The sequence below is a fragment of the Crocodylus siamensis genome, chromosome 11 (genome assembly GCF_052110815.1).
Source record: "Crocodylus siamensis isolate JL-2025a chromosome 11, ASM5211081v1, whole genome shotgun sequence".
Lineage (NCBI taxonomy): Eukaryota > Metazoa > Chordata > Crocodylia > Crocodylidae > Crocodylus > Crocodylus siamensis.
The window spans coordinates 61064046-61089042 of NC_143405.1; the positions used below are offsets into that span (position 1 = coordinate 61064046).

At 41.4% G+C, this 24997-nt stretch overlaps 1 protein-coding gene across 1 annotated transcript; it reads left to right on the forward strand.

Moving 5' to 3' along the window:
• The first annotated feature begins 1656 nt into the window (after positions 1 to 1656).
• Positions 1657 to 24796, forward strand: TMF1 (TATA element modulatory factor 1). The gene is made up of 17 exons (XM_090022004.1): positions 1657 to 1904; positions 6126 to 7369; positions 8896 to 8999; positions 10216 to 10342; positions 11135 to 11240; positions 13236 to 13378; positions 14417 to 14583; positions 14764 to 14920; positions 15504 to 15596; positions 16372 to 16528; positions 17413 to 17605; positions 19325 to 19394; positions 19478 to 19570; positions 20457 to 20576; positions 21260 to 21406; positions 22256 to 22381; positions 23840 to 24796. The coding sequence occupies exons 1-17, from the start codon at positions 1763 to 1765 to the stop codon at positions 23981 to 23983; spliced, it is 3333 nt and encodes a 1110-aa protein (XP_089878130.1). The 5' UTR covers positions 1657 to 1762; the 3' UTR covers positions 23984 to 24796.
• The last annotated feature ends 201 nt before the right edge of the window (positions 24797 to 24997 follow it).

Below are 24997 nucleotides of genomic sequence, written 5' to 3' on the forward strand. Positions count from 1 at the left end.
ATGTGCATGTTTAAATGTAACCTAAAATGTCCTTTTTAGTTACAGCATTGCTGGAAGTTCATTTATCCCAAAAGAATCACCTGTATTTTAGAACTGTCTCTTAGAAGCCAATATTTGGTGGATGGTACTTGTATAAATGCTTCTTTTAATGTACAGAGAGCCCTGATACAGTGATAAATGTTTTTTTCAACGTGTGTTGATACTGTTAAAATAATGCTGACACTCCTTCCTATGCATGACAGTTCTGTGATGATCAAAGGAGTTGTTCTGTTCTGCATCTAAATGCCCACCTGTACAAAAAAAAAATCCTTAAAGAGAACCATGGTGATTTTAATTTAAATTTTAGAACCCATATACATTTCCTGAATCTTGAGACCTGAGGGCTGTAGAGGAAAATAAGCATTATGCTTGTTTATTTAATACTTATTTTTATGAATTTGCTTAACAGATACTAAGTATTGAAAAGACTTAATTACGTTGTTTACGAAATAGGGGAAAAGACGATGTAATTGAACTAAACGAACACCTGTACATGAAAAAGCATTTCCTTGTGTATATTTGCAATGGACAAGTGGCTGCTATGTACAGTATTGCAGTCAAAAACCCACTGATGTTCAGGACTGAGTTGTATTTGGTTATTATTGATGCTGTCACAATATTTATTAATAAAAACAAAAAGATACCTTAGTCTGCTGATTGTGTGACCACTATTAAAATGCTTAAAGTTACAACCATGTAACTATTTAGGAGCAAAAAAAGGGTTGGAGTGGCTGGGTGCGAACGTCATGAACTTGGACAATGCCTGCCTCCTTTCCTATCTGTGCCTGGAGGAGGAATAAACAGTAAATGCTTCAAGACAATGCATGGGAGAGACTGAATCATTTTACGACGTACAAGAAACTCGTATGAGGAAATCAGCTGTATTTACAACAAATATGAAATTGTAAACTTTACAGCAAGCTGGAATATTTTGTAAACGTGATACAGAGCAGAACACTAATAGTGTAAAGAAACCAAGCTCACTGTTCCGGTGCAGTGAGATGCCAGGTGATTTATTCAGAGGTGTAATCGTTAGCCAGTCTTGGAAATGACTCCACCAGTTTGATAAGGATTTGACTTGCTTGCAAGTGGGTGCATCTATGCATGTGCTCAATGGCGGAGTAAAGTGTCACCTTCTACCTGTGTGATGCTATTAGGCCACAGTAAAGTACCGCTGCCATAAGATAGTACTGTTGGGGATGGGCCTGTTTTAGGGCAGGGTAAACTGGGATTAAGCACGTGTAGATAGTGACTCTGGGCATCTGCTGTGCCTGGTCTGCCAAGCCAGCAAAGGCCAGGCTGCTGCCTGTACCCAGCCATACACCTCGGCAAGGTCAGGACCCCCGTAGCGCAGCCACACCCTCTGCTGCCCGCTCTCCCCTTGCCATCGCCACCTGCTCGGCTACGGCGGCCCAGCGGGTACAAAAAGCAGACGCGGAGCCAGACGCGCTTCTCCGAACCCATCTCCCCCCCCCCCCCCCCGCAACAAGGGCGGGGCGCAACCGGAAGAAGAAGCAGCTGCTCCGCTTTGACACATACCGAGGCGGAAGTGGAGCCTGCCGTCCGCCATGACAGCGCCCGAGGCGGAAGGGGCAGGAGCGTTGACCGCAACTATGGCGGCCGTTGAGGCGCGGCCACGTGACAGCGGGTGGCGACGTGGAGCAGCGCAACGCGCAGGCGCGGGCGGAGCGGACATGGCCGCGGCCTGAGGAGCGGTGGGGCCATGAGCTGGTTCAACGCGTCGCAGCTGTCCAGTTTCGCCAAGCAGGCGCTGTCGCAGGCGCAGAAGTCCATCGACCGCGTGCTGGACATCCAGGCCGAGGACGGGCCCTGGGTCGAGCCCGCCCGTCCCGATGGCGCCCGCGGTACGTGCCCGGGTCGGGGGCGCGGGAGCCGAGGCCGTGTTTGCCTGGGGCGGGGCCGGCCCCTGTGTCAACACCGCGTCGGGCGCGGAGCCCCGGCCTGGCCTGGCCTGGCCTGGCCTCGGGGAACGTGACCGCCACGGCACCCTGTCGGCGCCGGCGCCGGCGCCGGGGCTTTTGGCCCCTTGGGTCTTTATGTCCTCTGTCCCCGGTCTTTTGTGTTGAGCAGCTTCAAAAACACTTTTATTGTTCCTGTTAGAGATCCAAATCTATCTCTGCTTCACACAAGTCTGATTTTCCTTCTCTCTACTTCCTGTGCGACGTGAAAGATGTAAACACAAGGATATTAATTCCAAATAACCTGGAGCAGCATTTCTCAGTCTGTAGTACATGTACCACCAGTGGTACTCAGACAGCCTGTCTGTGATGCACGTTAACAGATTTATTATAATTACTTTATGACAAAAACTTGTTGGTGGTACCCAAAGCTGAACAGAAAAAATTGCTGGTGGTACCTAAGGTTGTATTGTTTTAAATTAGTGGCATGCAATCTGTCAGAGTTTGGGAACCACCGACTCAGAGCTTCCCAAGGCTTTTTTGGGTCCCGGGTCTTTTAGGTCTTTTGCATCTGTTCGTGCTCAGAAAGGGTGACGGAGGAGAAGAAATGTTTAAGTGATGTCATTCTTCTCTGTTTTCCTGCTTTGAGGGAAGTGGGGAATTGCAGCAGTCATGGCATCCATCCCTTCCCAAGCCTGTAGAAACCTGGTGGGGTTTCCTTGGGAAGTTTGATTTATTCCGGTGTGGAATTAGCTGTCTCAATTTCCTGGTTCTCCAACATTTTGTATTAGTTTATTGAAAGATTGCATGACTTAAATATGAGATGATGGCTTGCTCTTTTCTTTTTTAATATGTAAGGAACCTGTTTTCAGTTATAAATGAGCCAAAAAAATGATGCATAGTGTCTAAACTATGTATTTCAAATTTATATCTTGAAAGTAGGGAGACAAAAAGAAGAGCCTTGGGAAGGTCTGAGTCAGTGGTTCCCAAACTCTGACAGATTGCATGCCACCAATTTAAAACGATACAACCTTAGGTACCACCAGCAATTTTTTCTGTTCAGCTTTGGTTACCACCAACAAATTTTTGTCATAAAGTAATTATAAGAAATCTGTTAACATGTATCACGGACAGGTTGTCTGAGTACCACTGGTGGTACACGGAGCCGCATTTCTCAGTCCGTAGTACAAGTTATTTGGAATTAATAGCCTTGTGTTTTTATCTTTCACGTCACACAGGAAGTAGAGAGAAGGAAAATCAGACTTGTGTGAAGCAGAGAGAGACTTGAATCTCCAACAGGAACAATAAAAGTGTTTTTGAAGCTGCTCAACACAATGTAAACCTAATTTGATATGAAAATGTTGGAGGGAGTGTTGCTGGGTGGCAGCTGTCCCCTGGGTGGAGAGGCAATGTCAGTGTCACGTAAGTGAAATTGCAGGTTTTCATAGTTTCTAGGGTTGGAAGGGACCTGAACAGATCATCTAGTCCGGCCCCCTGCCATCCCCCTGCCATGGCAGGAAAGAGTACTGGGGTCAAACGACCCCAGGAAGATGCTCATCTAACCTCCTCTTAAAGACCCCCAGGGTAGGAGCCAGCACCACTTCTCTTGGAAGCTGGTTCCAGCCCCTAGCCGCCCTGACGGTGAAGTCGCGCCTCCTGATATCTAACCTAAACCTACCCTCTGCCAGCTTGTGACCGTTATTCCTGGTCACTCCTGGCAGTGCTTGGGGAAACAGTGACTCCCCCAATGCCTGCTGATCCCCCCCCGACTAGTTTATAACAGGCCACAAGATCCCCCCTCAGCCTTCTCTTTTGGAGGCTGAACAGGTTCAGGTCCCGTAGCCTCTCCTCATAGGGCCGGCCCTGTTGTCCCCCGATCATACGAGTGGCCTCCTCTGGACCCTCTCCATGCTGTCGACATCCCTCTTGAAGTGTGGCGCCCAGAACTGGAGGGGGAGGATCACCTCTTTGGACCTGCTCGAGATGCATCTGTGGATGCGTGACAAGGTGCGGTTGGCCTTCCTGACCGCGTCCCCACACTGCCGGCCCATGTTCATCTTGGAGTCAGTGATGACCCCCAGATCCTTTTCCGCCTCTGTGCTGACAAGAGGGGATTTCCCTAACCTGTAGGTGTGGTGCCGGTTGTTCCTCCCCAGGTGCATCACCTTGCACTTGTCTGTGTTGAAACCCATCCTATTCTCGTCCACCCACCCTTGTAACCTGTCTAGGTCTGATTGTAGCCTGTTGCATCCTTCCAGTGTGCTCATGTCCCCCCACATCTTAGTGTCATCAGCAAATTTGAACAGGGTGCTTTTTACCCCCTCGTCCAAATCACTGATGAAGATGTTGAACAGTGCGGGCCCGAGGACCGAGCCCTGGGGGACCCCACTGCCCACGTCCTTCCAGGTTGAGAAGGACCCATCCACCCCCACTCTCTGGGTGCGGCCCTCCAGCCAGTTGGCGACCCATTTGACTGTGTGGGTGTCTACACCACAGCCCCCCAGTTTCTTAATGAGAACAGGGTGAGAGACAGTGTCAAAAGCCTTTCGGAAGTCCAGGAAGACTATATCTACTGCTACCCCTGCGTCTAATGATCTGGTGATCTGATCGTAAAAGGCCACCAAGTTGGTCTGACAGGACCTGCCACTGATGAACCCATGTTGGTTGCCCCTAAGCATGCAGTCCCCTGCTGGCCCCTCCTGGATGTGTGCCAGCATAATTTTCTCGAACAGCTTGCCTAGGATCGAGGTAAGACTAACCGGCCTATAGTTTCCCGGGTCCTCCTTCCTACCTTTTTTGAAGATGGGGACCACGTTGGCCCTCTTCCAGTCCTCCAGTACCTCACCACAGCACCACGAGTGCTCGTAAAGCCGTGCCAGGGACTTGCAATGACCTGGGCCAGTTCCTTTAGAACTGTAGGGTTGAGATCATCCAGACCGGCTGACTTGAATACGTCCAACCCCTCCAGAAGCTCCCTAACTAAATCCTCGCTAACCTGTGGCCCAGGTGTGCCTCCCCTGGGGCCCGAGGGGGGCCCAGCAGGGAGGTGGCTGTTCTGGTCCCTACTTAGGAAGACGGAGGCAAAGAAATCATTGAACATGTTAGCTTTGCCGTCTGGTGTGACGACCAAGTTTCCCATCGCGTCCTGCAAGGGCCCCACATTACCTGGGACCTTCTTTTTACCCTCTGTGTATTTAAAAAAGGACTTCTTATTGTCCTTAATCTGGGAAGCTAGTCCCAGTTCCATCTCTGCCTTGGCCTTCCTAACTACCCCCTTCCATCCCCGAGCAGCTACAGCATAATCCTCCCTGGTGATGACCCCTTCTTTCCATTGGGTGCAAGCCTCCTTTTTAGCAAGGAGACATTCCCGGATGCTTTTGGTGAGCCATGGAGGCTTGTGTGCTCTCCTGCTCCCTTTGATCCTCATTGGGATTACCTCCCTTTGGGCTTGGAGGATCGTCTCCTTAAGGAGCGACCATTTTCCTTGGACACCTGGCTCCCCTCCCCTCCGGGACCTCAGTGCTTCTCCAACTATCCTCCTTAGCTCGTTGAAGTTTTTATGTACACAAAGGTTGCACAGCACTCATATAAATTAAATTTAACTTTTTTTCCAACTACTCATTCTGTCTAATAAAAGATATCACATCTGCCCAAAGAAGCTCTTCTGCCAATTAAATTTAAAGCTTTTGTAATACATGACATACAGGGATTGGCAAAGACAGATTGTGGTACCTTGGTTCTTTAAAAAACAAAAAACCCAAAAAGCTTGAACATGATTGTCAGGCTAAAGTTTAGAGTTCTGTCATCCAGCTCTTTTCAGAGTTACCAAATCACAAACAGTAAACTCTACAACAGGAGGAACTCTGGGGCACTGCATTTCTGGGAACAAGTCTGGTAGTGCCTAACCCAGACTTTGAATCCACTATAAGCTACTGAATCATTTCATATATTTCTTTTCTTTTTGTCTGAAAATTGATGGAAAAGGTGGTTTTAAGTGTGCAGTAGCAATAAAAAGTGATATAGATGCTCATATTTTATTTGCTTTTATATAGCGTGTTTACTGCCATAAATATTGTTAGTTTTTTGTATTGTTGCATCTCACCAAGCTGAATGGTAGAAATCATGTAATTTTAGTTGGTTTGTCTAATTTTCTATTCTTTGTTTTAGAAGCGAATTCCCTTACAAGTGGAGGATGGGACACTTCTTCCTGGGGATTAAATTCTAATGCCGAACCTCAAACTCAGCTTATGTCTACGACAGCAATCACCAAACCTGTTAGGAGGACGGTAGTAGATGAATCTGAAAACTTCTTCAGTGCCTTTCTCTCTCCAGTGGATGTTCAGAGCGTACAGAAAAGTCCAGTGGTGTTTAAACCGCCAACCAAATCTCAGTGGCCCAAAGAAGAAGTGAACAGCACTTTAAAAGAATGTATCCACACCAGTCAGCCAGATGCATCAGTAGTAACAGAGCCAGAAACAAAAGACTCCTCTGTAATTACCCTAGTGGACTTGGAAAACCTTGATATTCTCCAGGAGAAATTAGAAGAGAGTTCTGCAATTAAAAATGATAGCGAGCATGAAGAAACCGCAAATGAAAGTTCAGCTGAAGCAGTCTCTACTCTAGATCTGAAAGTACCTGAAGCTGCTGTGAACGTGAAATCTGGCATAGGGAAGGATGGACCAGAAGGTGGACCCGACAGCCCTGCACAGTCTCTTACACCAGAGGCAAAAGACGTGGGCCTGGAAGCCAAGGAGCAGAAAAATGAGGACAGACAAAGCAATACACCTTCACCACCTATCAGCACTTTCTCCTCGGGCACATCCACAACTAGCGACATTGAAGTTTTGGACCATGAGAGTGTAATAAGTGAGAGCTCCGTTAGTTCCAGACAAGAGGCAGCAGATTCAAAATCCAGCCTTCATCTGATGCAGACTTCCTTTCAGCTCCTATCTACGTCAGCTTGCACCGAGTATAATCGTTTAGATGACTTTCAAAAAATGACAGAGAGTTGCTGTTCCTCAGATGCATTTGAAAGAATAGACTCGTTCAGTGTGCAGTCGTTAGACAGCCGAAGCGTAAGTGAAATCAACTCGGATGATGAATTATCTGGTAGGGCTTGTGCTTCAGCGTCTATTACAGTCGGCCCCTCAACACCGAAGGCCGAGACAGTTGACTTTGTGAAAAATAAATCTGAAGAAGAATTGAATGAGACACTTCTTATGCATCCAGAGGAAACTGAAATGGAGGAGAGTGGGAGAAGTGCAACCCCTGTTAATTCTGAGCAGCCGGATATTTTGGTTGCTGCTGCTCAAACAGATGAAGAAGAAATGGTAAAAGTGGAGTGTACAGTGCAGCAGCAAGATGCTGAAACGTTGCCTGAACTGGACTGTGAAAAGGAAGAGCTTCGCAAGGTAATGAACATTTTTAACCCTGTGTATTTTGGAGGCTAAATTCAACCCTGTTTTAAGTGGGTGAAACTACTTTAGCATCAGTGCGTAGGCTTTGGTATATACTTTGCTTGTCCAGTATTTTTGAGATAAATCATTCAATTCTAATAGACAGTTAAGTTCTTGATTCCCTTCCGTGTTAGAACTTGCCCGTTCAGCATTGCAAAGAAGTCATCAGGGCTCTACCTGGGTATAAATACCAGTGTAGAAACCTGGCTGCAAGCATAGGGCCTTAATAGTAGAGCTCTCATGTGTATAATTACGGCTTTTTTGGCTGTAAATTTGATGATCCCAACCTATGAGGGGAACCCTTGGCATTTTTTTTATGATGGGGAATTATGAATTACTTTTATAGTAATCAGGAATCACATTTTGGATATATTTTGCTATGTAGACTTGCTGACTGTGAAACTCACTGCATGTAGCACCAGCTTAATTTTTTAAAAATGTGCTTTCTAGCAAGTGAAATGGCTTGGGAATAAGAACCACCTTTGAGCTATCAAAATCATGCTGAAAATATTGTCAGAATCACAGTTTCTTAATGCATAGCCTCTATCAGCAATATTTCTATTCAGAGCTCTCATGTGAAAGATTGCATTTAACAAGTAGAGAAAGCCATGGGTTGTGTCTATGCATGTGAAAATACTGTGTATTAGGCTAATGGCAATTTTTATCCTTAACAGGCTTTCTTTAGAAAGACTAAAGCTGCAAGGTTTTTTTTTTAAATGAAGAAGAGAAACATTTTACTGGGTACTGAATAGAATAAGTATGGCTTGGGTGTGAGGTTTAACTAAATACAAGGAGGAGAAATATGGAGGAGCACCACGTCCCAACTGATGGGACGTTAGGCTGGGACTCTAGAAACTGAGGTTCTCTTCTCAATCTTGTCCCTGCTGTACTAAGATGTAAGCAGCTTCCCCTTTATGTGCCTCTTCCCCCTCCCAGACTATCCTGCCTGTGCTGAATTAAACTCTGTCTGATAGGGCCTTGTTCCAAACATATGTTTGAACAGTGTGTAACAGCCAGGCCCCATTCTTGATTTTTGGTTTTCTGGGTTTATTGTGATACTGGTATCAGCAGTGCTTTGGGATAAAAATCTAGGATTTTATTTAAAAAAAAAAATGCAGTTTTTTCAAGGAAAATTAATGAGCATGTGCAATTAAATTATACAGAATTACAATTTAACCTTCAGATAGAAAAAATCCTCTTTAATAAGTTCCCCAGGTGTATAATTATACATTAAGCATTCTTTTCTGTGAAGTTTATCATCTTTTTTCAAAAGTCTGGAAAGAAAACTAAATGCAAAAGGTCTAAAATGTTATACCAAGACATTTACTGATTGATATAATGTGCTACTGAGTGGTGATGTTCTTCATTAGCTCTTATTCTTGAGCTCCTTAAAATGTTGGGAGAATTTAAGACTCAGAGTAAAGCCACCCTAATCCCCATCATTTTATTTTTCTCATCTTCATGCCTACAATTTTTCTCAGATGGTTGATTCGCTGACTGAGAAGCTGGGAAAGAGGGAAACCCAGTTATTGAGCGTTAGTAAAGAGAAGGCATGCTTAGAAGAAGCTTATGACAACCTGAAAGAGTAAGTAGCAAACTATCAGCAGTTCTGCATATATCTGCACTTTTTTGTTAATATATTGATAGAGGCTACATAAAATAGTGTGATGTACTAAAACAGGGGTAGGCAAAGTTTTTTGACCAGAGTGCCGGCATGTCAGGTGTGGGGGGGGGGTCGGGATGTACATAGCAGGATGCATTGAATATTAGTATATTTAATAATCATAAATGTTGCCTTTGTTGTGTATGCCTTTTTTGTTGAGCCTGTTGCAATGAGAGAGAAAAAAGAGACAAGAGAAAGAGGAGAGGGAGAAAAAGGAGAGCAGAGAGAGAACCAGACACACACATGCACACAGAGAACCACGTGCACAAACACAGAGAACCAGAACAGACAAATGCGCACGCACATCCAGAACCAGACACGTGCGCGCATACAGAGGCGGACAGACGCACAAAACCAGATGTTCAAGTGCTCAGAGCTGGGCTCCTAGGCCACTGGACAAAGTCCAGCCCAACAATGCCCTGGTCCTGCCAGAGCCCCTGTGCTTCCCTGGGGAGCCAGCCCCCAGGCTGCAGCACAGCTGGCCAAGGCCCTGGCCTGGAGCCTGGGCATCAGCCCAACCGCCCAACCACCCACACACCCTCCACAACTAAGTCTGCAAAAGGTGCAGTGCTCCTGGCAAGGGGCAGTGCCAGCTTCATCCTGGTGGGGGGCTGGGCGGGGGCTGAGCTCGGAGCAGGTGGAAATCAGGCGAGCTCAGCTGTAAGCCATGCTGCAAGCAGCCTGGGCTCTGTGGTTGGCAGCAGCTACCAGAGCCTGGGCCAGCTGCAGCCAGGAGGCTGCAAACAGCTGCTCCAGGCGCTTTAACTCAAGCTTGTCGAACAGGCTTTAGTTAGTGTCCCTGCTACCATTTTGAAGTGTGGGATGCTGAATACACGTGACACTGAGGGTGCTTTAATTAGAGCTGCTCTTAGAGTTGCTCTAATTCAAGCACCCACAGCAAAGTGCTTTCCCTCCGAAGCACGTGTATAGACGTCCTTTAAGACCAGTGATATAATACATCGCCTTGTTGTCTTCCTGACTTTAGACTGCACATAACAATCAGACCCCAGTCTTGGTTTTTGCTTCCATGTGCCATTGCAATAGTACTGACTATAGTGAGTTTTTAAAAAACAATACTTGTTACATGTTGCTTGATATGTCATAACAGTACAATTATCCTCAAATATTTTACATGTAGTGAAGTGATCAGAATGAAAGAAGAGAGCAGTAGTATTTCATCTCTTAAAGAGGAGTTTGCTCAGCGTATAGCAGATGCTGAAAAGAAGGTCCAAGTAGCATGCAAAGAAAGAGATACAGCAAAAAAGGTAATCGGCTTTCTAGCTTTATTAAAATAAAGCAAGGTGAGGCTATGTGGGAGCAAATCGTAGAAGTAGAGTTGGAGGAAAACCATGAGACTGGGTATCTGTTGACAAGTTACTTATAGACCAATATAAGATGTGTCTGAGGGGGAGACCTCTAAGACCAGATAATAGAGGTTATTTTGTGCCTTGATCGATGACAAGTGTTTGGGAATTCACTGCCCAGATATTTCAGGATTTTGGTCAGTGGGTATGTTCTTAGTCTGCAAAAAATACATTAAGCAGTGTAATTGAAAAATTAAACTTATTTTGGCATGACAGATTTGTAAGATAATTATTTAGAAGGCCACTGATAAAACTTGCATAGTGGGGCAAGTGGAGGTTGTGCTTTTATTAAAGAGAAGGAAATAGAACGCTGCATCATCTAATTCACTTGAATGAATGAAGAAGTGTTGGTTTTTTATATCAAGTGTGTATATATAGTAGAAGGGAGAGGCAAAGAAGTCTGGTGAAGACAAACAGGTGTGTCAGTGCCCTTAAAAAAATAAGCTTAAAACTAGTTGTCATCTTCATTTTCCTTTTCTCAAGCAATTGTCACTGAATAGTTTCTGTTGAAAAGGGTTCCCCCCTCCTCCCCTTTTATTTGAGCTTTTAGTTACAGAACAAAAGACCTCAAGTCACTTTATGGTATGTTTAGGCTTGTTTTCCAGTGGAGAAAGTACTGTGCTAACCTAGTGTGTGTTTAAATAATGTTACTCTCTCGTGTAAGCAGTCCTAAGCGCATTTGGTTCTCTTTAGGAAGTAAAGACTGTTAAAGAAGAATTGGCTACTAGATTAAATTGTAACGAAACAGCTGAACTACTGAAGGAGAAAGATGAACAAATCAAAGGACTTATGGAGGAAGGTGGGTATGGATTAAGGGGTCTTTTATGGTAAAAGTTTTTATCATGATTTTGAATGTGTACCTTATTTCAGGCCAATTTTGTGGTTGTAGGTCTTGTCACTGATGGGGAGATTGACACTGTGAGCTGTAGCTCCACTGGCATGCCCCTCAGCAGTTTCTCCGACTGCCTCCAGCTACCTTTGGAACAACATCCGCAATCTCTCACTCCAGAAAGTGGCAGGAGAGCTAGAAAATCCCAAATTCTTTTCTGAATAGAAGTACTGATTCACTTCCCTTAGCATGGCCGACTATGCCATACCTTTGTAGTGGATGCTTTCAGTCAGAGGTGTCAAACTGAGGTGGCCTATATTCCTCCCTCTCAGCCAGGATGTAGGCCATAGCCAGAGAGGTGGGACAACCAACCTTTGTAACCAGCCCATGGGGCTTATCACCAGGGCTGCTGGAGCTTGTTGGTGTGGCCATTAGTGGAAGTTAATGCCACTACTGCCCAACTTCCTCCTCCCCCCATTTGCTTGCAGGGATTGTGGAGTGGCCTGAAAGATGCTTCCACATACAAAAAGCAGTTTTTCAGTGTAGCCCTCTACTTGTTATCCCCTGAATTACTAACAAAGCGTTATCCAAAACGTTTCTGCAGCTTGCCTTGATTCATTGCCTTTGGGGAAAATACATAATTCACAATAAATAGGTTAATTATTGTATACCTCTGTGATAACAGCTGTTTCTTTTCACCTTCGAACTCTCCATGGAGTATACTGTCCTAATGATCTCATCTGGTGTTGTAGAATTAGCTCCCATCTCTGATTGGCCCGAGATGCTGATCTTCATCACCTCTTTCCAAGCAAGCACATTCCTATCTTCTCCTAGATTACCCCTCTTGGGTGTAGCTCCCTGTAAGTGTCCAAGGCACCTCCATGTCCCTTCAAACCCCTCTTTAAAATTCTCCTTTGCCCACAGTGGTTAGGCTGGTGAGTTGCTATGACAGCAATCTGTCGCTCCACGTGGTGTTATCTCATTTGTTGTCTTGTGTCCTTAAATCTGTATCTAGCTGTAATCTCTTGTTTTATACAAAAATTATATACTCTCTGGGGAAGAAAATATCTTGTTTTGTGCCTGTACAGCACCTACATAGTGATGTTCTGGTCCAGGGCTAAAGTGTTTCAGTGCCACAGTAATACAAAGAGATGATTAAACATTCAGTTCACAGAAACGTGACATAAATGGACGGAGTACAAGTTAGTGACTTCGGGCAGTGCAGATCAAGTCATAGTTGTTTCTTGAGCTGCAGTGTAGACTTACAAGGTTAAGTAACTTGGTTTTGGTACCCTGTCTGTTTAATAGCAGTTCCTGTTGCTGCCTTTGCAGGTGCAGTAATAAATGCAAAGCACTCCGCTTCCTTAGATGAGTGTTCGTTATTCATATAGATAATATACTCTCTTTCCAGTAAGGATATCAGCATATTTTGTATTATATAGAGTAGGCTGATAAAAAGGGAAGTTCTGGGCATTTAGACTTGCCTTATTTGCCATGTACAGTTCAATGTGATTGGACTTTTGTCAGTTATTCCTCCAGAATCTTTGTATAATAGAAAAAATGTGCTTGCCACTTCAATACCAGTGCCTGATTTTTTTTTTAAAGGTATAGGTTAAAGCATTTGGAAGAAAATCTAACAACTTCAGAGCTGATTGTTTTGGGTTTTTTTAAGGTTCAACATTAGAATAGTGCAATTCTAAAGACTCTCTGTGATAGTAAATAAACACTGTCTTTTAATCATTTCCATTAATTATCCTTAACAGTGTAACACAGTGTAAGCACATAGATCCTCTGTTACACAAAGCCCTGAAATAAACAAACAGGTAAGTGTGAGATTGTTTTATAAAGGAGTCCCCTTTGTAAAAGTGTACCTTTTGGTTATACTGCAGTTCTGCTTCAACTTCAGTCAGTCAGAGTTTGGAAATGTATGCTAGCATTTAACTTAATGCACATCTCTCTTCATAGGAGAAAAGCTTTCAAAACAGCAGCTACAGAATTCCAACGTCATTAAGAAGTTGAGAGCAAAAGAGAAAGAGAGGGAAAACACTAATGCAAAACAGAATAAAAAGATTAAGGAATTAGAAGAGGAGTTACAGCTTTTGAAACAGGTTAATTTTATTTGCAATCACATCCTAGACTTCCTTGTACTGTTACTGATTCCTGTCTCTGCCAAGTTGTCCGTTTTGGGGGCGTTTCTGAGACAGCTTTTTTGTTCCTGGGTTTTTCATTTTTGTTTAGAGATTTCTGTTCTTACTCCCATTTCAGCAGCTTGGGCTGTGGTTTTGGGGTACCTTTACTTGGTGCATAAGAGATCTGTCGTCATTTATTGTTTCTCATCCTATGGTTCTTAATATTTGCATCCCTTCTTAGTAATTTTATTCCGCTGTACCTTTAAGTAGTTCATTTTAGATGGTTTTCTTCAAACCTTTCATTTCTTAAACTAACTGATTCCTATTGATTAGCTGACACGTTGGTGTAACAGTGGTTGCATATATTCTGTAATAACAGTGCCTGTCTTTAATCACTGTCAAGCAAATTAATCTTCTTGTGATTTGCCTTGGAAGCTTTAGATGTAAATGTCTCTGTATGCTTGTAGAGTCCCTAGCCTCTTAGTGTTTGTCATATGTAGCTAGTTGAGGAATTCCACATCTGTTCAGTGAGGTTAAATGAGCTTTCCAGATTGACCTTTACAGCCTTCATTTTGAAGTGTTCATAGTATTTTGTTTGCGTTAAGGATGTCACTTTGGAGTGGACATACATCAGTGAAACCCAAGAAGCTCGATGACAAGATAATTTATGTATGTTGCCATCTCATCTCAAGGGTGGGGCTTTTGTTAGGGGTGAAGAAGGCTTCCTATCAGTGGTGAACTTCATTGTCACCAGTTCCCTATACTCACGCTCAGGAATACGTGGCTTTACACAGAGGCCTGTCATTGACTCCTGAGTGTGTTGTTACCATCTAAGTGTGAAATGCTGAAGTGTAGTTGGAACTGCAGTTTGTGAGCTTTTTATAGAATTTAACTAAAGAGTTGTTATAAAATCCTCAACCTTAAATACAGCAGGTTGTTTGTTGCTGCTTTTTTCACTTAATTTTATGAACTGCCATGTGTTGTTTGCCTGTTGGTTTTTGTTTTTTTACCTAATAGGTGCTTGATGGCAAGGAGGAAGTTGAGAAGCAGCATCGAGAGAACATTAAACAACTCAACAGTGTGGGAGAGCGGCAAGAGAAGGATCTCAGCAGGCTTCAGGTGGAGGTGGAAGAGCTTGAAGAAAAGAACCGAAGCATTCAGACAGCACTTGACAATGCATACAGGTAAGCAGGTGTTGAAAAACAAAACACGTTTACATTCAGAATTTCCTCTGTGGAGTGCCTGGGACATCCTTGCAACATGCAGTAAAAACAATAGTTAATAAATTGCTTTAGTATGGTAGTTTATTACAGATCATTGTAGATATTATGAATTCTTCAGTGCTTTTAATTCCTGGTTTGCAGAGAGCTTGCAGAGCTTCACAAAGCCAATGCTACAAAGGACAGTGAGGCACAAGAAGCAGCGTTAAGTTGTGAAATGAAGGCGAAAGAAGAACTTGGTGTAGCACTGGAGAAGGCCCAAGAGGAAGCCAGGCAACAACAGGAAGCTTTAGCAATTCAGGTGAATTTTTAACAGGGTGATTAAAGCTTTCTGATTTAATTTGTGAATGTCTTTGGAATTCATAAGCACGGTACTCTGTTGAAATGAACCAGGCTAATGGCAAAGGGGTGTTAGAATTTCCCGTTTTCTAAACACTGCTGCCAAAAGCAGATTTGACAAATATTAAGCAGCTCTACTACAGCATTTTTGTAACAAATAAGTAAAATGAGTTTGAGGTGCCAAATAGGACAGAGAGTCAGTTAACAGTGGAGCAAAACTTTGGAGGAGCAAAGTCTACACTAAATCGCATTTAAAATAAGGCCTGTACTTTTACTTTTGGGGGCGAACTGTTTTTCATGCTCATAACATTATTTCTATGATACAGAGTGTTAGTTCTTGAACTGACTACTGTATAACCAGTTGGTGGCGTGATAAACAAGTATAAGTTAAGCACATGGTGCGTGACTGCATAACTTGCTGCTTAAACTTGTCAGTTAGAGCCCCAGTGTAATTACTGGTGCAGAACTGTAGCCATGATAAAATGCTGCTAGAATTCCCTGCAAGAGGTTAATGACATGTAATGGTCTACTTCCTGTGGACACAGGTGGCAGACCTGAGGCTGGCATTGCAACGGGCAGAACAGCAAGCAGCAAGAAAGGAAGACTATTTACGCCAAGAAATCAGTGAGCTACAACAGGTACTGTACATGCTGTTTCAGTGTGTTTTTCTAACCTCTCTTGTTTCTTTGTGCAAAATGAAAAATGCATGTATTTATACTAAACCATTTACTTGGGGGGGAGCGTCTAAAAGCCGTATACAAAGTGCTAAAATGTCTTGAAAATTAATGGCTCAAAGTATAGGTTTATTGGGATGGTACAATTTGATCTGCTTTTGTAAGGGAGCATTAGGACTCACTATTAAAATGTTTTTTATACATACCCCTTAAGGCTTTGTGAAAAATCACAATTTGGAAAAAATAGCCTACGCTTCATCCTTACCTCTTGGGAGTAGTCCAGAGAGTATAGCGAATACTGTCAAAGTTAGTCGTGTTAGTGTTTCAGGTGAGGAAGGCGGACTTGATAGCAGATTATGCCTGTGAAAGAGTTGGGAATTGGGAAGGGCAAAAGCAGATCTTGAACTTTTGGATAGGTACAAAAGGAGAGAAATAACAGGCAGTGGTGTTAAATTTGAAATCTAATGTGCTGCCAGTTAGGGTCTAATAGATTAGGACCACCTTCTGACTAACACTGTGAACTCCTGGTATATATGAATGTAATGCTACCTTCAGGAAAAGTCCTGGGCAATTAAATTGTTACCTTACCTCCAGATTTATTGAATATATGTTTTATATAGCCTTTAATTTAGAACTTAAAATGTGTTTTTAGCTCTTTTTTTTTTTTTTTTTGTACTGTCATTTAAACTGGTCTTGCAGTTTGAAAGTTTAACAACTTTTAAACTAAATCCCAATTCAGAGACTCCAAGAAGCAGAAAATAGGAATCAAGAACTAAGTCAAAGTGTTACATCTGCTACAAGGCCGCTTCTCCGGCAGATAGAAAATCTGCAAGCAACGCTGGGAGCCCAGACCTCCACATGGGAAAAGTTAGAGAAGAACCTTTCTGACAGACTTGGTAAGACATGCTTCTAGTTTTTAATGTCCTTTGCATATCTGTGGAGTAGCACTAGATGTCAGTAATGTGAAGAAGAGATGGGCACAGCAGTGTCTGAGACGGGGTTGGGATGGGAGACCTGGATTTAAATCTGTGTCTGCAAAGTAGTATGACACCTTGGCATTTTACAAGGGTGCTGTGAGACCCAATTCATAGGTTCTATAAAGAGCTGAGGTCCTGGAAATATCACCGCTATATGCCAGATAAGTTTCGGGGGACATTTCACATTTAAAAATGGGAGGGGAAGAGTGGGTAGTAGAAACGTACCAGTACCTCAAAATGCCAGACACACTGAAGTGGTAGTCATAGGAATAATTACCTGTGGCTATCCCAGGTTGTGAAACAAATGTATTTCATCTGAGATTATTAGGGCTGTAAGGAACAAAATGACAGTGGAATGATCCAAAGCCACAACCAGGGAAGGTAGGGAACCACGGAGATTAGTGTTTTAGCTCTTAATTCTACGCTCTAAGAACAGAATACCAAATCATCCTTATTCAACAGTTCTTTGTACCTCTTGAATATGTGCTGCCCTTCTTTAAAAGCTGGTCCTTTGCCATTAGCTGGATCTCAAACCTTTACTATACCTGCATGGTTTTGATGGCTAATGACAGGACTGCTTAGAATATTTTAGGCGATATTGAAAGATAACACTTCTCTAGCTTGAAGTCTTACAGAATTAAATCTTCATTGTGTATCTTACTTGCATCTAAAATACTTGACAAACATCAGATTTTTCAGGTAGCCACCTAAATAATTGGCTTTGGTTATGGATACTTGATGTTGACAGTAAGTCAGCTAGCCATTTGTTTACAATGGATTGCAATTTATAAATTTGGTTTTAGGTGAGTCTCAATCCCTGCTGGCAGCAGCAGCTGAGAGAGAACGTGCTGCTACTGAAGAGCTTCTTTCCAATAAAGTTCAGATGTCTGCCACTGAATCGCAAAACAGCCTGCTGAGGCAAGAAAACAGTCGCCTTCAGGCTCAGCTGGAAGTAGAGAAAGCCAGACTCAAGAAACTGGAAAATGAAAACAATAGGTGAATTGGATCTGAATTTACTATCTTGTATATAAAGCTCCTGTGTCTTTTTTACTTTTAATTATTGGGTTTCTTTTGTGTTTAGTTACTGTCTTTTTAAATATTAATAATCATTCATATGGTGAGAAAACTGACTGAGGCAGGCAGAGAAGAGCCTTCCTTTTTGTCTGGTACTTATTACTTTAGTTGCTTGGGGCTATCTTTATACTGTCCAGGTTTTTGCCACAGTGTTACTTGAGATGTGAAACTTAATATTTTTCTTCACCCGTGAGGTTCACTTCACCTGCTTTTGGCATGATAAATGGGTATACTGTTCTTTTTGATTCTGGTCCTGCAAGCTGCTTTGCAGTTACAGTTGGAGCTCATGGTGCCATGAGGGTCCGTGTGTGCAAAGCAGCTTTCCCTGGGAACGGTAAAAAGTATCTTGCATCATCTTGTCCTAAAGTAAAGTAGCTTCAGTAGTTCCTAAGTGTTTATTTATTAGTTTATTTAAAAAAAAAATGTTTTTAATGATAAAACCCAAGAAAACTATAAAATTACATTGCATTTTGTGAAATTCTTAAATTCTTGTTTTTTCAGGCTTTGACAGCTGTGTGCTTAAAGTGGGGTGTTTAATCTTCCCTACTTTGCATTCATCATAAGAGAGATGTACTTTCTTGCATTGGGAATTCAAAATTTTCTGATGAACTTTCCTAGCTTCCTGGTATCTAGGGGTGGAGGGATGATCAGAGTACATTCCTAGTCTTTCACTCGACTGCTGCTTGTCTAGTTGGGTGCAGTTTCTTTTCAAGCAGTCTGTCACTTGGGATAGTTTTGTCCCTCTTTTCTGGTTTGGGTTGATAATACCTATATGCTTATCATTTTGTGTACAAATAGTACAGGCTGTCCTTGACTTACAACATTTAAAGTTACAATGTTTCACACCTATAACGTTTATAAACTGACACCCCATTTCAACTTTACAATGCCAGTTTTGACTTACAACGCTTGATCCAATGCAGTGCCATACCAGCAAACAAGTTTGCTGCATCGCTCATCTACCTGGAGAACATCTGTCCAAACTGCTTGGACACTTTCTTTAAGAAAGCAGGCGAGACTCCAGAAAAACCTGCAGCTGGGACTCCTAAGAAGACTCCAGCCAAGAACCCTTCAAAAAGTCCAGCAAAGTCACCTCAAAGAAGTCCTTCCAAATCAATATGATTGTTCTTTACAATATAAATATATGACTGTAGCTATATTACTCAACTATAATTGATCGAATACAAAATTCTGGAGTATTTTTGGTGAAAATGGGGTATCAGGCCTTGGTTCAGGAACCAATCCCTCATTTATAACATTGTTTCTTATGAGAAAATTGGTTCCGCGTTACAGTGTTTCGAACTAAGACCCCATTTTCAGGACCCAATTGTGTTGTAAGTCTGAGGACTGCCTGTATAAAGGAAATGTATTGAAATTTGCTTTAAAAAATGAACCAGATAAGCTTTAAAATAGGTGGTTGTTTTATGGCAGGATAGAGCAGGTACCCAGAGCATTAAAGAAGATGCACAATAACAAGACTTAAAATTGCCAGGACTGATCTAAGAAGCCTTCTTAAGAATAGCTAACATTCAAGTAGCAAACCCTGTTCTGTTAACTTTTTTTTCTTTGTATGAATCGAAGATAGAAATGAAGAGAAGGTTCTGTAGTGACTGCCTTTATTCATGTCTGTTCTCAAAATAGGTATGAGGTCGAAGTAGAAAACCTTAGACATGAGTATGCGAAAACCCTTGAAGAAGCAAAGAAAGAAAAGGTATTGACCGCTTCAATTTTGCATTTCTTTATCATCAAATTCAGAGTTGGCAGGAGATTATTAATCTACATTTCCTCCTTCAGACACTGTTAGCTACTCAGTTAGAAATGGAGAAAATGAAAGTTGAGCAAGAAAGGAAGAAAGCCATTTTTGTACAAGAAGCAGCAAAGGAAAAGGTATTGCCATTTATATTAATAATCATGTAAAATAAATACACGGTGTCAATTTTATAGCAGGTATCCAGACCATTAAGACAAAACATCACAACAAGAAATGAGACTTAGAAGGATATAGTACTGTAATACCATGAAAGAAAACATCTGAGACCCGGTATTCTTTCAAACTTATGTTTTTTCTCTACTCAGTGCAATTCTGGTGTAGAAGATAATGGTTTTATAGTCCTGCATAACGGTTTATCTACTTAGTCACAAAATAGATAAAGCGTGGGCAATGGCAGCATATGCAGGAGAGACAGATAAATGACTGGGCCTATATCTAATTGATATAGAACAGCCATCATTGTTAATCTTTGTTGCTGCAAGTTCTGAAACCAGAAGTCCTGTTCAGAAGCTCTTCGCTTCATTTTTCTGAATTGAATATGCCTGCAGGTGCTTGTTGCAAGGGTGGTCGGTTTGTTTATAAAACTGGTGGGTGAGAGCTGTTGGCCTCAAAGATCCTGGATTTGGGCAGTGCAAAACTTAAAAGTCTCTTCACTGACCTCCCTCCTGGAAAGAAAACTACCTTTGTGGACTGGGGTCATTCTTGTAAATTCATGAGCTCAGCAAAATTCATTACTGCTTCAAAATCTCTTTTGTGGGTAGCTGCTTCTTTTCCTTCATTACCAAGAAAGCTTGAGAAGTTGAACTCAGGCTATTTGCCCTGGGTGTCTGCTAAATTTTCACTGTTTAAAGTTAGTTATGACAGTGGGGTGGGGGGGGAATGGTAATGCATGTTCTGCATTTTGGAGTGAAAAAGGAAACTCTGGTGGTCATGAAAATGGTCTTTCTAGATTTATGAGCTTGGAAAGTCTTATTTGTTTTCTAAATTCCTCTCTTTCTCAAGGAACGCAAATCGTTTTCATTGTCGACAATGGAAGCTGTTTCGAGTACTCCAACTCTGTCACGCTCAAGTTCAATAAGTGGAGTTGATGTGGCAGGGCTTCAGGCTTCCTTCATCTCTCAGGTATTGTATGGTGGATCAACTGGTTTCTCTTGCTAGACTGTCTGTGTTTGCTGCCTTTTCTTTCCAATGAATTATGTTGATGTCTTGATAAAATTGTTTATATCTGCACTAGAACTTAAGCACGCCTAGAAAATGTCTAGAGTTGCACAGTATTCACAGGAGGGAGCCTGGGTCTTTTATACATTTTTAAATGTAATACAGTAATATAAGCAGTCTGTGGATAGCAAGTGCAGATCTTGCCAGTTATTCCAGGGTGTGTTACAAAACGGGTGGAAACTGTTTAATTGCAAGTGATAAGCGTTTGAGAACACACAAGGATCTCGGTATACTTTTTAATCCTGTGACTGTAATCTCTTACCACTCAGGTGAAGAGAACAGCTGCATCTCGATGCAGTCTGCACAAAGGCTGTTTCTGCTCTATCACTGCAGATGAAAGTGTCTCAGATACCCTTACAGCCATTGTTTAACAGAGCAAACTAAAGAGGCGTGAAGATCATAAATTTTACTTAACTGTTCACCATAACCTTTTCTTTCAAGTAAATTTATTTGAAGCATTGAAACCCTTGACTCTAATGAGAACAGTCTAAATTTACTATATCAATAACTTCTAGCTTCTGGTGCCAGAGTTCCTGAAATGAAGTCTTTCATATCCAGCCTTAAGGTTGTTTAACTTGTATTTGTAGGATGATCCTCATGACCATTCGTTTGGATCAGTGTCTGCAAGTGGGAACAATCTTTATGATGCTATAAGAATGGGAGCAGGTTCAAGTATCATTGAAAACCTGCAATCACAGTTAAAACTAAGGGAAGGAGAGATTTCTCACCTACAGGTACTGTAAGAGTCACTGAGTGTTGTAACTGCATATTGTACCTAAGTAGAAAGATTAAGACAGTAAAAAATATTATCATATTAATTTTACAAAGCTTATTTTACTGCATTTCACCAGTACCTTTATAAAATATGAATGTGTGAACTGTGGCTTGGGGAGTTTGGCTCCCATTTTACTGGGGACCTTTCTTTTTCTACCCTGTAGCAGTTCTGTAAGAGTTATGATGGGGCATCATTTTTTTTTTTTTTTTGGGTGGGGGGTAGGTGAGGGGGAGAGGGGAGCAGTGTGGGGTAAAGAGTGGGACAGACCATAGCTGGCTACTTCACCAATATTTGATAAGATTTTATGAAAAAGTGCCTCTGTCAGATTTTGTAATAGATGTTCTTCCCAAGCCAGTTGGTTGTAGGTGCTTCAAACATAGTGTATCACATCTGTTTGGGTTTTTTTAAAAACTTGTCTGGGAATGAAAATTTCCCAAGTTACTCTAGCGTAAATGCTAATTTGAACCCAAGTGACATGCATAAAAACAGAGGTCTGCAATGATGGAAAATACTGAAATGTATTATATCACTGAAAATGTGTTTAAAATAAATATAATGAGTTCAGCAATTGAGCTTAAATTTTTAATATGAAATGGCTTACGTGGATTCTGTCATGTGAGATTTTTATATCTCCTCATGTCTTGTATATCTAACAGTCTGTATAATTAAAAGGTACAGCAATCATTATAATTAGCTAGCAAGGCCTCTCAACTACGAGCTTTTTAAAAATGAAAAATCTGAATTCTAACCTGGGTTTCTCAATACAAACATCTGATAGTTAAATGCTTTTTTGTTGTTGTTGTCTTAGCTGGAAATTGGAAACCTTGAAAAAACTCGGTCGATAATGGCTGAGGAACTGGTTAAATTAACTAATCAAAATGATGAATTTGAAGAAAAAGTGAAGGAGATACCAAAATTGCGGGCTCAGCTAAAGGTAAGGTGGAATAAATATTCAAGCTCATCTGTGAGTCTGAACTTGAATGACCCAATGTGTTTTTTTAATTAGGAAAACGAACAAGTTATCATTCATGACTTTTAAGTCAGCTCGAGGCCAGTAAGCACAGTTGATACAAAACATTTGTTTTTTTTTTTTTTTTAAGTGAGAGGATAGTAATCACAAAACATATTAAATTGTTCAAATCTGGACAGTAAAAAAAAAAATGTTAATTTTAGATTCAAAATATAAGTGCTCTTTTTTTTTTTTTTTAAGAGTAAAATTTAAGTGAGTCTGTAACTTGGTAATTTTTAGCGTAGAGACTGATGGATTTTATCAGCAGGTTTTGCGTTATGGCAGTTATCAGTTATTTCTAAATGTTATTCTTAAAGGGTCAATCTAGTGAAAGTATAGTGCAGTGATTGTGTATCCTTATAAGAGAATTCTGGTGAAGTCTTGCAATTGTGATCATATGCAGAGATACCAGACTATATTTTAAGAAGCTTACACCAACAATAAAGAATGCTAAAACTTGGCATAATTTTGCTAATCTCCTTCAGGATGAGATGGTCATTTGCACATACAGTTCTCATACTTTTATATGCAATTATGTGCACATGCCTTGCTCACAGTATTCAGCATTTCTGGCCTGCAGCTCGAGGTATGTGAGTTGAAAGCCTGGAGCTATTATGTGGAAGATTAAAATTTCGAAGAGTCTGTCAAGCTGAGCCCGATGATCTCACAAGGTCCCTTCCAGCCCTAAACTTCTGTGAATCTGTGTGAAAATATAGATTACTTTGTTCTGCTCAGAAGTGAAGAAAAAATGCTGCTTAAACTGTTTTGGACTCCAATATATGAACCTGCTTGCAAGTTCGGTAGCACGTGTGATGCTTAAAATTGAAGAGTAGCATTCAAAGTGTCCTGATGAAGCAGGCTCCATATTTTACTTTGAAATCCAGGTAGAAATTCAAACTTCCTACCTTTTGAAAGGAGTGAGATGCAAGTGTATCGTGATTTCTGAGCAGAAGCCTGCAAGTGTGTTTCAGATTTCTAGTGATCTCTCTCTCTTCCCCCCAGCAACAGTCCAAGATCTTTTATATGAGAATGTAGGTGAATTATCTGTCAGTCTATGTTCTGCTGTAGCAACTGAGTTGAATGTAAAAGTCCTTGTTGGTTGTTCTGTGTAGTTAAGAATCCTGCCTTTGGACTCTGCTACCCCTTAACCATTCCCTAAAGCACAAGTTCATCAGTAGTCAGGACATAAAGCAAGAAGCCTTTATTAGTTAGGCATTTTACTTGTGAGAAACAAAGCAACAAAAAATCTTTAATTTTGATAAATGTACTTTGACTTCATAAGATAGCTGTTAGAATGGTAAGTGTTTGACAATCAATGAAAACTACCATGTTAGTTTATTATTAGGGAAACAATCAAATAACCAAACATGCATGTTGTTGTAGGATTTGGATCAGCGGTACAACACAATTCTCCAGATGTATGGGGAGAAAGCAGAAGAGGCGGAAGAACTTCGACTGGATCTTGAAGATGTGAAAAATATGTACAAGACTCAGATAGATGAACTCTTAAAACAAAGACAAAACTAATTCCTGCTGAAACTGTAACTTTACGACAGTGATATTAGACTGTAAAGATAGTTGTTCATGTAAATTCAAATGTGTTGTAAAAAATGTACTATAGAAAATGTGACTATATTGTAGAATTCATATGCTGGAAAAAATCAACGCTTTAATGGTGTCTGGTACTGTCTGCAGTTAAATTATTTGTGCAATATTTAATTTTTCTTTTTTTTTTAATTAAAACTATCCCTCCCTTTATTTAACTAAAAATGGACTGTTTTATGTCCAAGCAGTAGCAGAAAGATTGATTTATGTGATGTGACCTGACCACATGGCAGAAGAAGGTATTGAAGGAAGAGCTTTTAAATGTTCTGAACATCTGTTCTTTTTATAACAAAAATTATAATGCTATTTTTTTTCTTACTGCAACACAAGTGGCAGAGACTTGCTGTCTGAAATTTAAGAGGGTAGATGTTTCCAATCTTTTCAATGAAGGGAGAATTCCTGATCTGCATTTCGGGAATCTAAAGAACAGCAGTTTCATTTTCATGAAGAAATTTTGCTTCACAGAACATCTGTTTTGCACCAATTCCCTAAAGCAAAGAGATGGACCAAGACTGTAACTTGTTCTTGCTGTTAAATCCACTACTTCATCTTGCATGCTGTTTGTGTTGCATCCCTGGGGTCATTAGACCTCCAGGTAAACCTGTCTTTACATACAGTTAAGATCATCTTCAGCAAGCAGGGCAGTTCAACGCTAGTTTCTTTTAGGTTTTGGAGCTGCTTGTAGTGGTACTGTTTTAAAAAAAGAAAGAAAAATAAAATTCTTTTGAAATGAAATCATTGCTGCTGCTCTTCTGTAGCCATTCTTGGTCTAAATCTGATTCTTCTGCCCCATTTTTTTGGAACTGAGCTAGTCTGTTTTTTAAGGTAGCCTGCAGTGATTGCAAAAGATCACTCAATTCCTTATAAAAGGTATTGGCTAAATCAACATCTGTGGAGCTTGATATTTCAAGAGCCATGTTTCGGGTCATGTGTTAG

Excerpts from the sequence above, each read along its gene's own strand:
- TMF1 (XM_090022004.1), top strand. The coding sequence starts at position 1,763 with ATGAGCTGGTTCAACGCGTCGCAGCTGTCCAGTTTCGCCAAGCAGGCG. Across the intron at positions 14,921-15,503 it reads AGGAAGCTTTAGCAATTCAG|GTGGCAGACCTGAGGCTGGC; the intron begins GTGAATTTTTAA and ends CTGTGGACACAG. Across the intron at positions 19,395-19,477 it reads AAGAAGCAAAGAAAGAAAAG|ACACTGTTAGCTACTCAGTT; the intron begins GTATTGACCGCT and ends TTCCTCCTTCAG.